Source organism: Hirsutella rhossiliensis, assembly GCF_020360975.1.
Source record: "Hirsutella rhossiliensis strain HR02 chromosome Unknown scaffold00018, whole genome shotgun sequence".
In the NCBI taxonomy this organism is placed as follows: Eukaryota; Fungi; Ascomycota; class Sordariomycetes; order Hypocreales; family Ophiocordycipitaceae; genus Hirsutella; species Hirsutella rhossiliensis.
Genome location: NW_025408684.1, coordinates 1 through 19,791, shown reverse-complemented (window position 1 = coordinate 19,791; position 19,791 = coordinate 1). Strand labels below are relative to the sequence as shown.

At 53.6% G+C, this 19,791-nt stretch overlaps 4 protein-coding genes across 4 annotated transcripts; 1 reads left to right on the top strand and 3 right to left on the bottom strand.

Moving 5' to 3' along the window:
* Positions 1–9,278: 9,278 nt before the first annotated feature.
* Positions 9,279–9,692, bottom strand: HRG_10896 (uncharacterized protein; the record flags this gene model as incomplete). Its single annotated transcript, XM_044869366.1, has 1 exon — positions 9,279–9,692. One exon carries the CDS (start codon positions 9,690–9,692, stop codon positions 9,279–9,281), a length of 414 nt encoding a protein of 137 aa, XP_044715317.1.
* A 2,608-nt stretch (positions 9,693–12,300) lies between these two features.
* Positions 12,301–14,954, top strand: HRG_10895 (centromere DNA-binding protein complex CBF3 subunit; the record flags this gene model as incomplete). The annotated part of the gene is made up of 9 exons (XM_044869365.1): positions 12,301–12,423; positions 12,484–12,603; positions 12,654–12,714; positions 12,791–13,249; positions 13,398–13,487; positions 13,562–13,701; positions 13,764–13,900; positions 13,969–14,241; positions 14,327–14,954. 9 exons carry the CDS (start codon positions 12,301–12,303, stop codon positions 14,952–14,954), a joined length of 2,031 nt encoding a protein of 676 aa, XP_044715316.1.
* Positions 14,955–16,725: 1,771 nt separating this feature from the next.
* On the bottom strand, positions 16,726–17,671 carry HRG_10894 (transcriptional activator of glycolytic enzymes domain-containing protein; the record flags this gene model as incomplete). The annotated part of the gene is made up of 4 exons (XM_044869364.1): positions 16,726–17,012; positions 17,066–17,225; positions 17,322–17,583; positions 17,640–17,671. The coding sequence occupies 4 exons, from the start codon at positions 17,669–17,671 to the stop codon at positions 16,726–16,728; spliced, it is 741 nt and encodes a 246-aa protein (XP_044715315.1).
* A 29-nt stretch (positions 17,672–17,700) lies between these two features.
* Positions 17,701–19,203, bottom strand: HRG_10893 (centromere DNA-binding protein complex CBF3 subunit; the record flags this gene model as incomplete). Its single annotated transcript, XM_044869363.1, has 7 exons — positions 17,701–17,739; positions 17,802–17,941; positions 18,015–18,099; positions 18,704–18,714; positions 18,790–18,829; positions 18,970–19,020; positions 19,081–19,203. 7 exons carry the CDS (start codon positions 19,201–19,203, stop codon positions 17,701–17,703), a joined length of 489 nt encoding a protein of 162 aa, XP_044715314.1.
* Between the last annotated feature and the right edge of the window lie 588 nt (positions 19,204–19,791).

Genomic DNA, 19,791 nt, shown 5'->3' with positions numbered 1-19,791 from the left:
AAAGGCTGATATTGATCCGTAGACGGTGGCAAACCGCTTCCAGAATTCCGAGACAAACAGTGGTCCTCTATCAGACACGATTGAATCCGGTAGTCCATGGAGTTTCCAGACATCTCGTACGAAGAGTGTTGCCAAGTCATGTGTTTTCATGTCGGTCTTGCAGGGCGTGAAATGTCTGTCCTTTGACAGCCTATCGACTACCACCATGATTGCGTTGAATCCACGAGCTGTGCGCTGAATTGGGCCAATGAAGTCAACGGATAAGTCTCTCCATCTTTGCAAGGGAATTGGGAGCGGTTTCAATGTCCCCTGGTACCGCAACTGGGAGGTTTTGTTCCTCAGACATCCGTGGCAATTGCGTGTGAATTGTTTCGTATCGGCGCTAAGCTTTGGCCACCAATAAGAGCGTGAAATGAGTTCGTATAGCTTGTTTTTCCCGGGGTGGCCTGATTCGACGCTGTCATGGGCGAGTTGAGTGAGAAGGGTCCGTAGTTCGCCTGCGGGTACGTATAGCCTCTCTCGGAAATATAATCGGCCTTCGTTTATCATGCATTCCGATAGAGAAACTTCCTTTGAGTGGGGAATTCCATGGGGTTTGAGCATCTCGTCCCTGATTTTCATCCACCATTCGTCCTCCTCATAGCCCTTGTCTAGAAGTCTTGTGATTTTGTGGTTGATTGGTTCTGGCTGAATTTCGTCAAGAATGGCGGGACATAGTGCAATCTCTTGTTCCCAGGAGAGATTTGCAAAGAGCTCTGAGAGCTCGGGGTCAAGCCTTAGTTGTTCTTGTACAGAGGAGTCTATGTTGGAAGGCTTAAGCAGCGACTGTTGTTGGTACTGGATGCGGTCGTCATTTTCATCTTTCGGTAAGTCTTGTGATCTCCGTGTGAGTGAGTCAGGCTTTCCGTTCTCTTCCCAGGCACTGACTTGATAGCGAATTGGAACTGTGATAGGAATTCGCTCCACCTGACTTGTCGTCTTGAAAGTTGCTTGGTTGTCATGAAATATCGAAGGTTGGCATGGTCAGTGATGACTGTAATCTGGTGGTGTGTGCCTTGGAGTTCGGGTCTCCAGCATTCGAAGCAGCGTACAATAGCCAAAAGTTCTTTGTCATATATCTCGTAATTGCACTCAGCGGGTCGTACTTCTTGGACATGAAAGCCACTGGGTGTAGCACTCCTTGATCGTCTTCCTGGGAGAGAATACCCGAAGACACAAAATCGGACGCGTCGCATTCGACAAACACTTCTCTTGCGGGGTCGAAGTGTCTGAGGATTGGCGCTGAAGTGAAGCTATTTTTGAGCATATCGAATGCTTCTTGGCAAGATGAAGTCCAGTTCCATTTGACTAGCTTCCGTGTCAGGGCAACAAGTGGTCGTACGATGCGTGAAAATCCCTTGATGAACCGTCTGTAGAAATTTGAGAATCCTAAAAAGGCTTGGACATCTTTGACATTGATAGGGGCCTCCCAGTTGATGAGACAGTTGACTTTCTCTGGGTCCATCCGTACTCCAGTGGTTGAGATGATCATGCCCAGGTATTTGACTTCAGTAGTCTCGAATTCGCATTTCTTGACGTCAAGTTGTAGGCCTGCGGCTTCAAGCGCTTGGAGTACTGATTTGACGTGGAGTCTGTGGGTGGCAAGGTCGTCTGAGTAGATGAGAATGTCGTCGATGTAGGCCGTGCAATATCTATCAAGGAATGGGCGTAAGACTTCGTTAATTCGAGCTTGAAAGGTAGCCGGGGCGTTTGATAGTCCAAAGGCATCACCATGCTCTCGAAGAGACCATATCTTGTGTTGAACGCCGTCATCCATTCCTGACCCTCCTTGATGCGGATTCGATTAAACGCTGCGACGACATCGAGTTTGGTGAAATACTTGGCTTGGCTTAGCTGGGAAAGGGTCTCCTGGATCAACGGTAGGGGGTAACGGTTCTTGATGGTTATCGCGTTAAGAGCTCGGTAGTCCACGCAAAACGAAGGCCCTCCTGGTTTCTTTGCAAATAACACTGGCGAGGCTGCCGGTGAGGTGCTAGCGCGTATGAAACCCTTATCAAGGTTTTCCTGAAGGAATTTCCGGAGGACGAGAAGTTCGTCTTGTGACATCCCGTACAGAGGTCCATGTGGTGGAGTCGTTCCAGGTTGAAGTTCAATTTCGTGGTCGCAGTCTCGGTGTGGGGAGTTTATCCGCTTCTGATTGGTCGAATGCTTTCAAAAATTCATGGTAGTGTTGGGGTACTTTTGTTGCAGGATCGATCAAAGTCTTGGGTTCGAGGGCTTTGTGAATGTCTTCGAGTGATGCCCCTGAAAGGTACATATCGGCTGCTGTTTTCCGGGAAGCTCGGAGTTCCTGTGTTTGTTGGTCCTTGGGGTCAAGGGAGGTGATTCCGTCCTGTAGCTGGAGTTCTCGGTTCATCTTGTCCATGTCTGTGAGTGCAGAGTCGAATCGGACCCTTCGGCGTGCTTTAGGTTCTACGAAGGTGGAGGCTTCTGTGATGACTCCAAGTTCAGCCAGCCTTGTCGATCTCATACAGTGATAGTGAGAATACGTCGACGTCGCGGTTTTTGGTCAGCATATGGAACAGGCTGCGCCGACTCTTCGGGGGATTGATGGGCGTGCCAGTATAGTCGTGGTTGCAGAAATTGACAAAGAGGGAGCTCCAGAAACAGGCAGTTGGTATTGTCCTTTCTCCATGCAGTATTTGCGGCAGTGATCAGAGTTGAAAGTGACCACATTCGTGCTCCAATTGACGATTGGGTTGTGATCTGTCAGCCAGGGTTTTCCGAGTATGACATTGTACTTCCCAAGCTTCGTTACGTAAAATAGCATCTTCTCCCTGTGTCCCTTGATTTCCATGTTGAGTTTCACCACATGAGTGATATCGCCAGCCGAGGAGGGTCTTCCATCGACTACGTTCAGCCGGCGACGGTTTCGTAGTTCATAAAGCGTGAGTTTGTTGGCGTGCGAAGGATTCGTCTACAAACCCCTTTCCAGTGGCACCTGAGTCAAGCATTGCTTCGGTTTTAATCAGAGTGGAATTGTCTTCGATTAGGTTACAAGGCAGTAGCAAATGAGCTTGGTTAGTGTCCAGAGAAGAGAGCAGTAGATCGCCCTTTTTCTTGCGTCTCCTGCGGCGACTTCCGTCGGAGACTACACTTTTTCCGTCCTCCATGGTGCGGTGTCGCAATTGAGGGAACGATGTTTGCCTGAGCTGCACCAATGGCAGAGTCCATGCGCTGTGCAATAGGCTCTGCGTGCCGCTCTCTCTGCTTCCGTTTGGGGTCTACGACCAGAGGCGACATCTTTGGCCCCCCAGGTGATGACGCTCAAATCCATTGAATCCCCGCCGTTAGAGGTCGTCGATTGTGGCGTAGTGGAGGGTTGTAAGGTTGCATTGTGACTTGCTGAGTTGTCGGTGTTTTTCTTGAAGTAATTGGCATTGACTTGACGGCATTCGTTATCGCAGATACGGACAAGGTCCATAAATTGACTAATTTCGGTAGGAGTATCTTTGCCCTTAGTGAGAGAAAGTCTCCAGATAACGTTGTCGTGGAGGGCACGTCGGAGGTGAGCAATGAGCGCCCCACTATCCCAGTCGGTGAGCTTGGCGACGGCATACCATTCGGGAGGAATGTCGTAAGGGATCTATGGCCTTGTTTCATGTCAAAGATTTTGAGTTGGGCGGTAGCTTTAGCGTCAATATCCCCGAAGGCTGACTGAAGGGTGTTTTTATGGCATTGACATCGTCGAAGAGAACCACCCCATCTTTAATGTTGTAGCGGACTTGGTCATGTGCTTTGCCTTTAAGGCATGAGACGACATATCCCATACGTTGAGGTTCCGAGTTCCACCAATCTTTATTCATTTCGAGCTTCAACTCGAGGTGCTGGAGGAAATTCGGCAGAAGCGTGGGGTCCTCTCCGGTGAAGGCCTCAGGATCAGGGTGTTCTGGTGTGCGGTGTGAAGCTCCTTTGACTGAATGATCTTTATGTACGCTTCATTTTCTGCCATAAGACGGGCGATCATTGCGTCTCCATCACTTTTAGAAATGAGCGTGTTTTCTAGGCGGGTTTGGAGGTCCTCCATTGCCCTATTTGTCGTCGTGGTCGAGGCACGTAGTGAATCGATTACCGCTTGCATACTGTATGCGGCATTGCATACGAGGAAGACTTCTTTCATGAGACCGGCTGGGTTAGCAACAAAGGCATTTCGGAACGTTTCATCGGTATTGCTGGCGTTGAGGAGGGGCAGGGGGCACTCGATCGACGGGTGGGGGGTAGCGGTAGCCATTGGGTTGTTGACGGTGATGGCTATAGTGCAGGTGGCGTTCGACAGTTTCGTTACGTTTTAGTTGACTTTGCGATTGTGATTTGTTGGTTTGTTGGTTTGCTGATTCGTTGATTGGTGAATTTGGTGCGGTGGTGGTGGTTTAGGTGGAAATTTGGTTGCAGGGTGTTTTGGTGAGGTTAGAGGTATCGAAATCAATAGTCACGTCGCGGACAGTGGTCTATTGAGGAAGGGTAGTCGGTAGACAATATGTGACGGTACAAGTGCACGAACAAGGTCGAGTGCGACTTGGGTAAAGTGATTGTCTACAAGAGAGAAAGAGGTTCCTAAGGAAGACTCTGACTTTCGCTATTTACATGAATAAAAGGACCTTTCATAAAGTATGAAAGTCACATGATCGTTCCCTCACACGTACGACGTACATTCACTCAAATTGGAAGAAGAAGTGGCATAAACTGCTTTCAAACAGGTCAAAGACCTGTGGCACTCATACCGAGATACAAACGACGGTACAATTTCGTATCAGGCACTTGACGAAGAGGAAAACAATGATCTTGATGCATTTGATCGTATTTCGAGAAATCTGCAGAATTGTGCTCGACCTACAAGTCAAGACGAGTATGAAGATTACATCTCAGGTGATCCATACGACATTGCGCCAACAACTGCCTTATCATGGTGGCTTCAAGAGCGACATAGGAAACGATGGCCGAAGTTATCACGAATGGCAATAGATATCCTATCAATGCCAGCGATGAGTGATGAGCCGAACGGGTTTTTTCAGGGCTCGTCGTACGATCTCCTGGGAAAGGGCACAATTGGATGCGGACCAAATTGAAAAGGAGAATGCTTGAAGCATTGGGTGAAGAACAATGTCTTGAAGGGGAAGAAGGCTGTGGTGTGAGATTTCGTGTAAATTCCCGTCTGATTTCCTCCTCTTTTGGAACAAAACACGTAAGATTTGCCTACCCTCTCTTTTTGGACATTATCATTAAGCTCAATAAATTACTTCGTATTTTTAATTCACTATATGGTGTGAATTTGTCCATCTTGTCGGAGGCGTCGTCAGTGACATTTTGTCGTCGTGCACGGACCAAGTATGTATGTATGTATGTGTATTTCACCCGGAGGATTTCTCCTATAGGGCCTAGACGTAAAAGCTACTGTCGGGAGGTCTGTACTGCAGTAACGCAATGGGTTGTATTCAAGATGTCTAGCTAGGAAGGGAGGAAAGGGAATGAGGGGGCACACTACGTGCCCTTTATACACGGATCCCCGAGGTCCATACACGTGACGCTAAGGGTCACGTGTGTGTGTGCGCACCTCCCTTACAATCCCTATAGCTATATGCTACATTCCCACACTGGCAAATCTTCTTTTATCGCTGCAATCGCAGCAGTAGCAGCAGGTGCGGGAGCGTAGCAGCAACCGCAGGGTGCGACCGCAAGGGTGCGAAAAGAGTGACGGTTCGAGCGGCAGCTAGAGGAGGGCGTTCGACTGATAAGGGATTTCCCGGTGATCTGCCGGATCGGGCGATTCGCCGGATTCACCGCCAGTTCACGTCTCCACTTCAATCCTGAATTTCTCCACCACCATGGCCCCGATTGATGAAGCGCTTGAGTTTCTGAAGCTGTGTGACACTGTTAACTATGCCAAGACTGCGCGTCAGTTCAATTGCGACGAGACTACCCTGCGACGGCGACACCAAGGCAAACAGAGGTCAAGACGGGATGCCGACAGTTTGTATAAGTCACGTCTCTCAAAACAGCAAGAAAGGGATCTTGTTGCGTATATTCGCAAGCTTTCATCACGTGGGATTCCGCCTACGCTGCCGATGATCAAAAGTTTTGCCCAGGATATCGCCAAAATTGAGGTCGGAAAGGACTGGCCGTATAGCTTCGTCCGACGTAACAGCGATGAGCTCGGTTGCACTTGGTTCGACGGTTTTGATATCGCAAGAAAGAGAGCAGACAATGCTTCTAGATACAGAGCCTACTATGAGCTTGTAAGTAGGTGCCCAAGTCCATCCCTTCATTGCTGATCGTACAAGATTGGCGAGAAAATCGAGAAATACGACATCCTGCCTTGCAACACGTATAATGTGGACGAAAAGGGCTTTCCTCGGCGTCATCAATCGTACCAGAGAGTATTCTCTGTTCGTGCCAAGAAGCAAGGAAAATTGATCGGTGCTGCGCAGGATGGCAACAGATCATGGATCACGTTCCTGGCATGTGTCTGTCAAGACCTGACAGCGCTACCCCGTTTCTCATCTACCAAGGCAAGCCAGGCAAGTTCAGGACTCCTGGCTCACGGAGTTTGATCCGGAGCACCAAGCGGCGTTTTTCACAACCTCAGAAACGGGTTGGACGAACCATGAACTTGGAAAGGAATGGCTCATTGGTGTTTTCGACCGGTTCACGAAAGAAAAGGCGCGAAACGGCCGGGATTACCGCCTCCTGATTACCGACGGACACTCTAGTCATGTCAATATGGACTTCCTGGAGTGGTGTGACCAGCATCGGATAATCGTTGCCGTGTTTCCGCCGCATTCCACGCACAGGCTGCAGCCCTTGATGTGTCCCTTTTGGCCCTCTTTCGACCGCATACACCAACCAGCTCATCCAGTGGACTGCAAAGACACAGGGACTCATCGGGCTATCGAAACGCGAGTTCTGGTCGTTATTTTGGAACGCATTCGGGTCATCTTTCTCGGCGGAGAACATCGCAAGTGGTTGGAAACGGACCGGACCTCCCATTTGACCCTGAAGTCGTTTTGTCGCAGATCGCGGAGAAAACAGAAGATGAGTCTGAGTCTGGCGACAGCTCCGTTGACTCGCTCGCCCTGCAGCAGCCCACTGCTCGGGATTTGCGCCGACTTGTCGACAAGGTAGTCGATGGATCCTCAAAAACGCTAGCCGAGACAGTCGGAAGCTCAAAGTACTCGAAAGTCTCCAATCTCAGAACGAATTGCTTCGATATGAGAATCAGGGACTTCGGGAGACTATCTTTCACGAAAAGCAGCGCAGAATGCGCGGTAAAGCTCTGAAGGATTACCTTTCGATCGTGTAGATCCTAACTCGGCGCAGGTATTTAGCCCTGCAAAAGTGGCCCAAGCGCGCTTGAAGAAAGCAGCCATGGAGACTCAGAAGCAAGAAGAGGCCTTGGAGAAAGAACGACAAAGGTTTGAGCGACAGCAAAAGGCGGCAAACCTCAAAGTTCTCGCTCTGGAGAAGAGAAGGCAGCGGGAGGCAAAAACTGAGCAAAGACGTCAGGCAAAGGAAGCCAGACAACAAGAGCGGGAAAAACAGGCAGATACGGAAAGAGCTCAAGCGAAAGAACCAGAAAAATGTCGGAAATGGGATCCGGACCTCTGTTGCTCCACAGACTCGCGAGAAGAGTCCGGGCGTTCGAGACGAGATTGTCGTCGCCATTTCGGCTCCACCAGAACCGACGACAGCTCCGGAACACTCAAAATCGCCAAACATTAAGTTGCGTAAAGATCCAAAGCCGGCATTGACCACTTCCTCACGTCCCAAAAGCCATCATTGGCTGTCGAGCGCGACCAGGAGATGGTAGTCGCAATGCGGGGACTTGCGCGATCGGGACGCCACAGGAAGCGGCCACGGTGGCTTGATGACTGCGAAGTAGATTGAATGGAATTGCTAGGCATCTTTCTTGCTTCTGCTTTAATGTGAGATTGTTTCATATTATTTTCGTGGAGTTTCACTCAAATCTTCACCGGAATGCAAGGAACCAAAATCCGGCGAATCGTCCGATCCGGCAGATCACGGGAAATCCCTTAGTCCGTAAGCCCTCTGATCTTCCAACGCCGGATTCTGGCTGGGCGCCGGTAACAGACCATTCCTCCCACGTCCTCCCAGCTCTCGTTCGCAGCACCATGTCGCGAGAACACCCAGCCACTGTCGCACCCGAAGAGGTTCGTCCTCACCGATTACAAAGCCCAGGGTAAAACGTTCGTGGAAGTACTGTTGGAGCTGCGTGGAAATCGTGTGACCAATGGTGAACCCTCCAGGTGCGATTTTACGAGCCTCTATGTGCAACTGTCCAGGTGCATCTCGCTTCAGGGCATCAAGCTTCTTGGTCCTGTGAGACACCATGATTTCATTGGCAATGTGCTGGATCCGGCCATAATTGATGGAATGCAGAGACTCAAGAACTTGGCCGCAGAAACGAGAGGGTTATACGAGGACCAAGGTTTCGAAAAGTGGTAGTATACTAACCATCCTGATAGTTTGACCTTTTGCACGTCGTAACGCGGCAGGTAAACGTCCTACACTTCATAAGGTGACCGGACCGCACCCCAGTCGTCTGGATCTCGATCCTCCCTTCCCAGAGCGCAAGTGCTTTTGGCTTTCACAATAATTCACCCACCATTTCTCAAACGCGTGGCGGCTGTAGAGCCATCCCGGCGGCCCGTCTCCTTCCTCGAACAGATCCAGGATATAGTCGCAAAACATCCACACACCTTCAAGATGCTGCGGATAAAATGGCTTCCCGTCCTTGCGCGTGACCACGACGGTGCCAACTTGTGACTGCCATTCTGGAGGTGCAAACCGGAGTTGGCTTCAATACTGAGATACGTAGCAATCTGGTTGTCGAGGTTCGGCCCTGTTGACCTAGGATGATTTGCAGATGGAGAAACAATCTTCTCAAAGCACACCACGATCGGCCAGCTTCTACTCGATCTGCGGTGCTGTCGACCAACTAAGCCTATCCCTTCACCGCCGACCAAGCATGGCTGCTGACCTGTCCATATGCGACTCCATCCTCTGCTTTACCCTGCTCCATCGCAACCATCATTTGCCTCATCGCCGTCCCACTTGTCCCGCCCGGAGCTCGACCATACACGGACTCAGCAAACATCCGAAGCTGCATCGGGAATCGTGAATCCCCATATTGCTCGATGATGTCGCTCTTTTCCACCGCGCATCGTAGGTCGTGCCATTGCGACGGGGTCATGCCGAGTGTCTCACACTTTCTTCTTCTTTGCATCCCACCACGGCGGCAGTAAACCGGGACAACGCTCGACGCGCCCCAGGAAGCGCTTGAAGCCACGCAGCCCATTGGCGGCACCACCATATATGCTATCCGTGTCTGCTTCGCCTTCAATGTTGTACATGTCCTCAACGCGCAGCCGGTAAGCGTCGATCAGCAACCCGTAGACATCTCTTTCCGATCGATCATGGAGCCAAGTGCGATTTTCAAGACGCGTGAAGGGGAGGGCGACGCCGTGTTCCAACCCTACGGAGGCGACAAATTTGTCGTCGTAGACCCATCTTGAAACGACGTCGTGGCGTCGGCCTGTTGTTTGCTGCAAACCTTCTTGTGGGCCTTCCAGTCTGCCTTCTGGCAATCCCTGGAGCAGTACGGCGTTGTGGAACATTTCGCGCACCTCTTGAGGGCGACTTCAGGCGGCGACTTCTTGCAGCTATTGCACTCAAGGCCATGATGACCTAATTCCGATGACCAAATCGTTGCAGGTTGCTTGTGTGAAGAGGCTGAATCAATTTGAAGCTTATTTGTGCCGCAGGGTGGAGATGAGGGTAGGCTTAAACAGGTAAGGTGCTGTAGCGGGTCCAAGCAGCCGCACTACCCTCTCTTCTCCAACAGACTTGTCTACGTTTAAAACCAACCCGAATGCTCGCGCTCGGCTATGCCAACTCTCGTCCCGTTCCTCAAGGCATTGGCGGGCCCTGAAAGGGGCCGGTCTCCTGTACTAAATTTCAGTGGTTTCTCGGTGAAAGTATTTTCCGACCTGTCCACGACTTGGACGCGCGGTAGCTAGTTCTTCAAACCTTCGAGTATTTGTCTTTGCCAAATGAACCCACTCTGTCACGGACCTGAGCGCCAAGGGTATCACGCGCGCCATCAACAATCGGCGCCATGGTTGTTGTTCATTGATGTCTGGTATGGATTTATTTCGCCAAGATGATACTTCCCATAGGGCCTAGACGATCTGGCTATTGGCGGTTCGATACACTGATGCATGGCACCTCAAGCCCCACAGATCATCATACACTGCGCCAATCATTCCACTGTTCGCTCCATGACAGACCTGCTTGAAGGTCAATTTCTCCAAGTGTTCAGCGTCCTACCCTCGGAGCTGTCGAGCCGGCTGCGAGTCACGGCAACGTCGGAGGCGGCCGCGGCGCGATTGGCGGCATCACCCTGCACTCGGCCTGCGGCCTCTCGGTCGTGCAGTGCGGCGAGGCTAGGGGGCGACGAGATAGGTCGACGGGGTGCGGCTGTCGGGCCAGGGCGAGAACAAGCCACTATAGCTACCTTAATTTTTCTCTCAACCGGACCGCTTGACCTTAGCGCATACATTGAATGGGGCATGAGTCTGACCGAGTGCTTCCGCAACCGCCCTAGTGATCATGATTACAAGAATCGGGCCGCGACTCCGGTGTTCGTTGGCCGGCTTCTGTCCTCATGCTCCTAAACAACCTTCACTACAGGCGAGCGATAACTGTGACCGCGCGGTTACTGGCCACTACGAGATTCCAATAGCCGTGCGAAGTCGTCTCCAGCCGCGAAGGCTCCCTGACGGATTGCGTTGCCATTGACCCGCTGGTGTGGGAGGGCTCCTGGATTGGTTGTTTCGGCCAAGAGATAGAGAAGCCTCGGCTTGAACTAGCTGATTGTCGTTGCAATGAAAGCTGTTGTGGCGACTTGATAGCAGCCCGGAGTCGTCGGCGCGGGAGGATGGCTTAGGCTGGAATGAAGAGGCGGGAGGTGCCCATCTGCAAGAAATGGGCGATATAGTCGTCGCTGATGCCATGTGTGTTGAGGAGCCCACGTAGTACTTTGTTCTCCTCGGCTACTCTCCTTGCGGCCAACTGCATATCGGTAGAGGCCTTAATGCCTTGAAGCTCGTAAGTTTTCACTCGCTGTTCGAGCTCGAGGAGATGCTCTCTTCGTCGGGCACGCGATCTTCTCTGGTTGTCTCGAATTCGGGCTAAGCCATCCTTTTGCTAAAACAAAGCAAGAGGGAAGAAGTCTTGTGTTAGCCAAACCCACGCGCCTGCGATCTCAGGTGGGGTTCATCACGTACTGCGGGTTGACATCTGGCCCACAGGATTCTCTCTAGGCTATGCTTCGTAAGCTCAGGGAAGACGAAGTGCAAACGAGACAGAAAATGCTTCAGTTGAGTATCAGGGTTGTGCTGAAGATCGGAGAGAATCATGGGTTAGGGGAAGGGGAAATGGGAAGTAGGAGAACAGAAATCTGAACTATCTCTCGCTGGGAGAAGATATCCGTAAGACGCTGATACTGCAGTCGGAGTGCAAGTTTGGCTGTCTCGCAACTGTCTGTCGGGATGCCTCATGCATATTCCTGTTCCGGGGCCAGGGTCCGCCGTTACTTAGCCAATGTCCGCGAATCACCCTGGAATGGTTCGTGCATCCTTTACTGGGACACCCTAGGCTTTATGGGCCGATCACATCACTACTTCTTCCAAGTTATTACCGCTACTTCCTGACAGAGGCAGGGGTGAATCGAGTCGTGCAGGCTGGTCAACTGCCTCCCTTATCACTACATGCTGGTGATAAAAGGTGTCAGAGAAGGATTGTTTCACAGCCTGCCTTCATTAAGTAGATGAGCTACTTGTTTCATTGTCTTTGGCCATTGAATGATACAGAATGTCTAGGGGCTCCAGGACTCCTCGCGATTTCCGCAAAAAGAGGTCATAGACAGGCGACGTTTTCACTTGTGTCACAGGTCCGGGGCCGGCTGACCGGTCATCCGGTAATCGGATTACCGCCCCGCCCCACGCAAAACCATGTCGTTTTCGAAGGCCCGGCCTGCGGGCTGGCGTTTTCTTAGTCGGATTACCGCCATCGGACGGCAAAATCGAAGGTCCACGCCCGCGGGGCCTGCGCGAGACCTTCGATTTCGGTCTCGCTCACGCGCGTTGCGCTCCACCTCCTCTCCTCCCACCTCCCTCCACCACCTCCTCCATTGCCACCGTCGCGACGGCGACCGCCTGCACCATGTCGAACGCGATAGAGGATCCCCGGGTCAGGGCGGCCATTGAGCACTACCTGTTAGATCTGGAGAACACCCAGCCGAAGAATACGAAGCGAAATTATCGTCCCAAGCAGGAAGAATGGAAGGCAAGCCCGCATGCGCGCCCTGCAATCTTCATGTAGATCCATGCATTGACTGCCTCACAGGAGTGGTGTCAAGCCAACTGGCCTGCGATCCCGGACGTTTGGCCGGCCTCGGTACCACAGGGCCAACAGCTACCGGGAGACCTGGTCGATGAAGGAAAGCTCTTGCTCTTCATGAAGGAGGTAGTGGCATCACGTCCTCCAAAGAAAAGAAAGAGGGTCGCCGATGAAAGAAAACGACACCTCGAGGCTCAGGAAGCCAAGAGGGCCGTGAAAGACGCAGAGCACCATCAGGTAACAGATGTTGATCACGGGATGTGGTCGTCGGACTGAGCCAGCCCATCATACTAACACCCAGCTTCCCCAGCAGATACCATCGTTGTAGGCGGCGGAGGTAGCGAATACGAGTCAGACTCCGACTTGGAGTTGTATGAGTCCACGCTCAAACTACAGTATAATACTGTACGGGGCTACGTCTCGGCCATACAGAAGCTTTACGACGAGCAGAAGAGCCGGGAAGTCAATCCTGCGGCCCGGCCACAGGGAGTGGCACTGAAGGCGCTCAAACGCAGCATTCTTGCAACGACTTGGAGCCGGAAGAGGAAGGAATACATGGACAGGGGAGTTGGAACTCTGAGAGATGTGTATGCCGGCGCAGATACCCGACCACACCAACGTGGCATGGTCCGAGGAGAGATCGCCTGCGCCCTGAGGACGCAGGTGGACTTTCTGCTCGGGAACCACATGCTGCTGCGGTCCGGCAACCGCCTGCCGATGGAGTTGGCAGACTGCTTTCCCGACTTACCCAACGAGGGCTTCAAGGCCCAGGGTATACCACAAAGGCGCTGGTTGTCGTGATGAACTGTGGGAAGACCAACCAGCACGGCCGCATGGAGTATGGATCTGCTTTGCGGCATCGAGATCCGCGATCTTGTCTCATCGGCGCCCTCGCGTTCTGGCTTTTCTGGCGCTGGCAGGTAGAAAAGGCGGAAAGGTTTCCGTCTTCCAAAGAAGCGAAGACTGGTATGAAACGAAGGTGCTCCGCCGATCGGCGAAGGAGCCTCAAGGTAAGCGTGATGGCATTCACCGGAATCCCATAACTCAGAGGGTGCATCGACCCTTTCACTCACCGAATATACAGCTCCGTTGTCGGGCCAGACTGCCCGAGAATGGACGTCCAGGTTCTACAAGAAGGCCGGCATCAAGGTCTCCAAGGTCAGCCACGCGCCTAGAGTGGCCGCGACGCAAAACGCCGACATGGCCGGAGTGGATGAAGGCCAGGCATGTCATCTGCCCTAGGCAAGCCGCCAACCCCCTGGCCTGGGCTGACCCGAACTATACAGATCCGCCGAGCCGGTCGTTGGAATAACGGAGACCAAATGACCGGCTGCTATCTGACTTCCCTGCCTTTCGAATTCATGAGGGCCGTGGCCGACTTTGACCCTGAATGGTCGGGGTCTTATTTCGTGCCCGGGCCACCGTGAGGCCGCCTGTGGTGCTACTCGTGCAGGTCTGGCCTCAACTCGACAAATGGAAAGAGGCCCACAGTAGCCCTTTCTCAGATCTCGGGGTGGAGCAGAACATGGCCGCCGGCGCCTTCTTGGAACTCCTGGAGTGGCTTCGAGAGGTGCTCCTGCAGGACGCTGTCTTCCTTCGCGAGTCCTACCCTGACCATCCTATCTTTCAGGATCCGGTCTCTCTTGCCCCGAGTTTGAAGCGTTCGCCAGCAAAGTTCAAGACACATGCACACGGGACCACGAAGACAGCCATACCACGGTCATTCAAAAAGCGATCCCGGTGGTTGCGGAGAAGCTGCGCACAGTACTGACTCAACAGGTCGCAGCCGAGCAGTTAGCTGAGCGAAGACATCTAGACCTTTGGGGCTTCTTACGAACTATGCACAAAGTTGGATGAGTTTGCGCAGGCCACCTACACCGTCACCTTCAGCCCCGGCCAAGGTGCTGCAGGTCAACATGCGGAGATCGCGGGAGCTCATCAACAGAGGCGCGCGCTCCACGAGAGACGGTCCTCAGGTCCGAGATAGGCCCTTCGCAAGCGGGCGGTCCGACATACGCTCCGCTCTCCTAGAGCAGCAGCAGGAATGGTGCAAGCGGGCCAGGGGCAAGCCCCCAGAAGAGCGCATGGCGAGCCGCCTGGGCCGCGCGAACCTCCGAGCTTCAAGCCCCCGTTCTGTCAAATCTGTACAGGAGCTGCTGCGTCTCTGGCGGCAGGGCTGGGGCGAAATGCCTTCTGTGGATTCTCTTGAGCGAGACTGGGGTGCTCGATGGCGGCCATCTGCAGAGAAGAATTACCTTTCCACGCGCAAGATCATCGTCGATGAGGTTCGGAGGCGGGCCCAGTCGGACGGCTTAACTGAAGATATCGTGGCGAGGCAAATGGACGAAGAACGTGGACCCAGCTCTTTGGATAAGTTGTTCAAGGCCATCCGAAAGGACAGGCAAGGCGAAAAGGGACACAAACGTGCGTCGGGGCAATTCAACGTCGGTGGTAGCGAAAAGTCGATGGCGCAGTGATTTTGAACACCCGTCTGATAGAATGACGAGGACCTTGGCGGCGAAAGTGCCCCAGGCCGTCAGGGCTGCGTCGCTACAGTCAGCGGTAGTGGCCTGTAGACAGGTATGCATCCGCTAAGCGCCGCTGTAGCTCCAGTGCGTCAAGGCTAGAAAATGCTTCAAATCACCGCAACCTCGCAACCGACAGGATGTAGGACCTTAGACAGGGTGCATTCTGATCGCACAAACGCAGGCTATCCAGTCGAACTGGTTTTCTCGTCGTCGGTCCCGGCTTTCGCGCTTTATGGCGCTCCGAAGATGACATCAACCCGGCAGAGGTGATGTCAAGGGCAAGGTAATCGGCGGTAATCTGCGGGTAATCCGCTGACCGCCCACCAAAGCCGGACCTGTGACATCCACTTGATGTCAATGATCTATTGTGTAGTGTTCTCTACTATGAAGGCGTATGGCAATGTAACTACGACGTTAGAGAGCAGTGGCCAGTGTTAAAAGACGAGTTGATCATTACATGCTTGTCCTTGCCGTGGCATCTTCGTCCATATCTCTCAGGCTTTCACTCGCATATCTCTTCAGTTTTAAAATACTGCGCCACACCTTGCACTTTAGTGTTTAGGGCTGTGGTGCAAGGCGTACAATCAGCCGAAGGCTGCGAGTCTGGCTACCAGTCAAGCAGTCACCGAACAATCAGTACAGTATCTGCAATCATACATTCATCCTGTACGGATTTTGAGTGAGAACCGTCGTTTGCGAAGTTGCTGATCCTCATTTTCATCCTAATTCCTTCCGGCGGCGACGCATAAGTCAGGTGATTGCGGTCAAGGGGCATCCAGCATCAGACCCTGCAGCGTTTTCACACGCGAGACGGCCACGTAGCTCAAACCGGTCTGAAAGTCACGGCAGGACAGATCCGTCACGATCATGTCTTCGGTGATGCTCTGCGACTTGTGAACTGTAATGGCGTAGCATACGATCAGGGAAACTGCGTACGAGTGCAGAGTGTGGTCCGACGAGGAAGTCCCTGTCTACTGGCAGAATCGGGACAATCTTCCTGCCATCTGCGGTGATCAGGAATAGCGGCCCCGTGTACTTGTGTGCATTATAAAATGTCACTGTTCACGAGCTTCATGGTGTTTTGATACTCCGTATAGGGTGGCAAGATTGCTGAAACGGCGGGCGTATCAGGCACTCACTGTTAGGTCGTTATACCAAGTGGATGTCACAGGTCCGGCTTTGGTGGGCGGTCAGCGGATTACCCCGCAGATTACCGCCGATTACCCGCTTGCCCTTGACATCACCTCTGCCGGGTTGATGTCATCTTCGGAGCGCCATAAAGCGCGAAAGCCGGGACCGACGACGACAAAACCAGTTCGACTGGATAGCCTGCGTTTGTGCGATCAGAATGCACCCTGTCTAAGGTCCTACATCCTGTCGGTTGCGAGGTTGCGGTGATTTGAAGCATTTTCTAGCCTTGACGCGCTGGAGCTACAGCGGCGCTTAGCGGATGCATACCCCGTCTACAGGCCACTACCGCTGACTGTAGCGACGCAGCCCCGACGGCCTGGGGCACTTTCGCCGCCAAGGTCCTCGTCATTCTATCAGACGGGTGTTCAAAATCACTGCGCCATCGACTTTTCGCTACCACCGACGTTGAATTGCCCCGACGCACGTTTGTGTCCCTTTTTCGCCTTGCCTGTCCTTTCGGATGGCCTTGAACAACTTATCCAAAGAGCTGGGTCCACGTTCTTCGTCCATTTGCCTCGCCACGATATCTTCAGTTGCCGTCCGACTGGGCCCGCCTCCGAACCTCATCGACGATGATCTTGCGCGTGGAAAAGTAATTCTTCTCTGCAGATGGCCGCCATCGAGCACCCCAGTCTCGCTCAAGAGAATCCACAGAAGGCATTTCGCCCCAGCCCTGCCGCCAGAGACGCAGCAGCTCCTGTACAGATTTGACAGAACGGGGGCTTGAAGCTCGGAGGTTCGCGCGGCCCAGGCGGCTCGCCATGCGCTCTTCCCTGGGCTTGCCCCGGCCCGCTTGCACCATTCCCTGCTGCTGCTCTAGAGAGCGGAGCGTATGTCGGACCGCCCGCTTGCGAAGGGCCTATCTCGACCTGAGGACCGTCTCTCGTGGAGCGCGGCGCCTCTGTTGATGAGCTCCGCGATCTCCGCATGTTGACCTGCAGCACCTTGGCCGGGGCTGAAGGTGACGGTGTAGGTGGCCTGCGCAAACTCATCCAACTTTGTGCATAGTTCGTAAGAAGCCCCAAAGGTCTAGATGTCTTCGCTCAGCTAACTGCTCGGCTGCGACCTGTTGAGTCAGTACTGTGCGCAGCTTCTCCGCAACCACCGGGATCGCTTTTGAATGACCGTGGTATGGCTGTCTTCGTGGTCCCGTGTGCATGTGTCTTGAACTTTGCTGGCGAACGCTTCAAACTCGGGGCAAGAGAAGACCGGATCCTGAAAGATAGGATGGTCGGGGTAGGACTCGCGAAGGAAGACAGCGTCCTGCAGGAGCACCTCTCGAAGCCACCCAGGAGTTCCAAGAAGGCGCCGGCGCCATGTTCTGCTCCACCCGAGATCTGAAAGGGCTACTGTGGGCCTCTTTCCATTTGTCGAGTTGAGGCCAGACCTGCACGAGTAGCACCACAGGCGGCTTCACGGTGGCCTGGGCACGAAGACCCCGACCATTCAGGGTCAAAGTCGGCCACGGCCCTCATGAATTCGAAAGGAAGCAGATAGCAGCCGGTCATTTGGTCTCGTTATTCCAACGACCGGCTCGGCGGATCTGTATAGTTCGGGTCAGCCCAGGCCAGGGGGTTGGCGGCTTGCCTAGGGCAGATGACATGCCTGGCCTTCATCCACTCCGGCCATGTCGGCGTTTTGCGTCGCCGCCACTCTAGGCGCGTGGCTGACCTTGGAGACCTTGATGCCGGCCTTCTTGTAGAACCTGGACGTCCATTCTCGGGCAGTCTGGCCCGACAACGGAGCTGTATATCGGTGAGTGAAAGGGTCGATGCACCCTCTGAGTTATGGGATTCCGGTGAATGCCATCACGCTTACCTTGAGGCTCCTTCGCCGATCGGCGGAGCACCTTCGTTTCATACCAGTCTTCGCTTCTTTGGAAGACGGAAACCTTCCGCCTTTTCTACCTGCCAGCGCCAGAAAAGCCAGAACGCGAGGGCGCCGATGAGACAAGATCGCGGATCTCGATGCCGCAAAGCAGATCCATACCCACGCGGCCGTGCTGGTTGGTCTTCCCACAGTTCATCACGACAACCAGCGCCTTTGTGGTATACCCCTGGGCCTTGAAGCCCTCGTTGGGTAAGTCCGGGAAAGCAGTCTGCCAACTCCATCGGCAGGCGGTTGCCGGGCCGCAGCAGCATGTGGTTTCCTAGCAGAAAATCCACCCGCGTCCTCCGGGGGCAGGCGATCTCGCTCCTCTCGGACCATGCCACGGTTGGGTGGTCGGGTAGCTGCGCCGGGGCATACACATCTCTCAGAGTTCCAACTCCCTGTCCATGTATTCCTTCCTCTTCCGGCTCCAAGTCGTTGCCGCAAAGCCTGCGCTTTGAGCCTTCAGTGCCACTCCCTGTGGCCGGGCCGCAGGATTGACTCCCGGCTCTTCTGCTCGTCGTAAAGCTTCTGTATGGCCGAGACGTAGCCCCGTACAGTATTATACTGTAGTTTGAGCGTGGACTCATACAACCCAAGTCGGAGTCTGACTCGTATTCGCTACCTCCGCCGCCTACAACGATGGTATCTGCTGGGAAGCTGGGTGTTAGTATGATGGGCTGGCTCAGTCCGACGACCACATCCCGTGATCAACATCTGTTACCTGATGGTGCTCTGCGTCTTTTCACGGCCCTCTTGGCTTCCTGAGCCTCGAGGTGTCGTTTTCTTTCATCGGCGACCCTCTTTCCTTTCTTTGGAGGACGTGATGCCACTACCTCCTTCATGAAGAGCAAGAGCTTTCCTTCATCGACCAGGTCTCCCGGTAGCTGTTGGCCTGTGGTACCGAGGCCGGCCAAACGTCCGGGATCGCAGGCCAGTTGGCTTGACACCACTCCTGTGAGGCGGTCAATGCATGGATCTACATGAAGATTGCAGGGCGCGCATGCGGGCTTGCCTTCCATTCTTCCTGCTTGGGACGATAATTTCGCTTCGTATTCTTCGGCTGGGTGTTCTCCAGATCTAACAGGTAGTGCTCAATGGCCGCCCTGACCCGGGGATCCTCTATCGCGTTCGACATGGTGCAGGCGGTCGCCGTCGCGACGGTGGCAATGGAGGAGGTGGAGGAGGGAGGTGGGAGGAGGAGGTGGAGCGCAACGCGCGTGAGGGCGTGGACCTTCGATTTTGCCGTCCGATGGCGGTAATCCGACTAAAAACGCCAGCCCCGCAGGGCCGGGAACGACATGGTTTTGCGTGGGGCGGGGCGGTAATCCGATTACCGGATGACCGGTCAGCCGGCCCCGGGACCTGTGACACCATGCGCATCCATACGTGTGTGTCGGTGGACCAGGGTAGCCCTGTTAGGAGGGACCCGGAGAAGGGATCCTGGCCCATGTAGCAGGAACGCATGAGGACTTCCTGAGTAAGGAAGGCAACCCTTTATGCGTGGGCACAGCCACGTATGCGTGGGTAGAGCCCATTACTCAGGAGGTCCCCAGAAGTCCCTAAGACCTCCTGTATAAATAGCCCTTCAGACTGCCCTTAGACATAGAACATGCATCTTGAACCTTCGTGTGACCCTTCTTATTCCGATGTGTATTGGGCATAACGTTCCACCAACAGTGTAAGTGGTTTGAGCCGGATACCATTTTACGACTGGTGCGGCAAA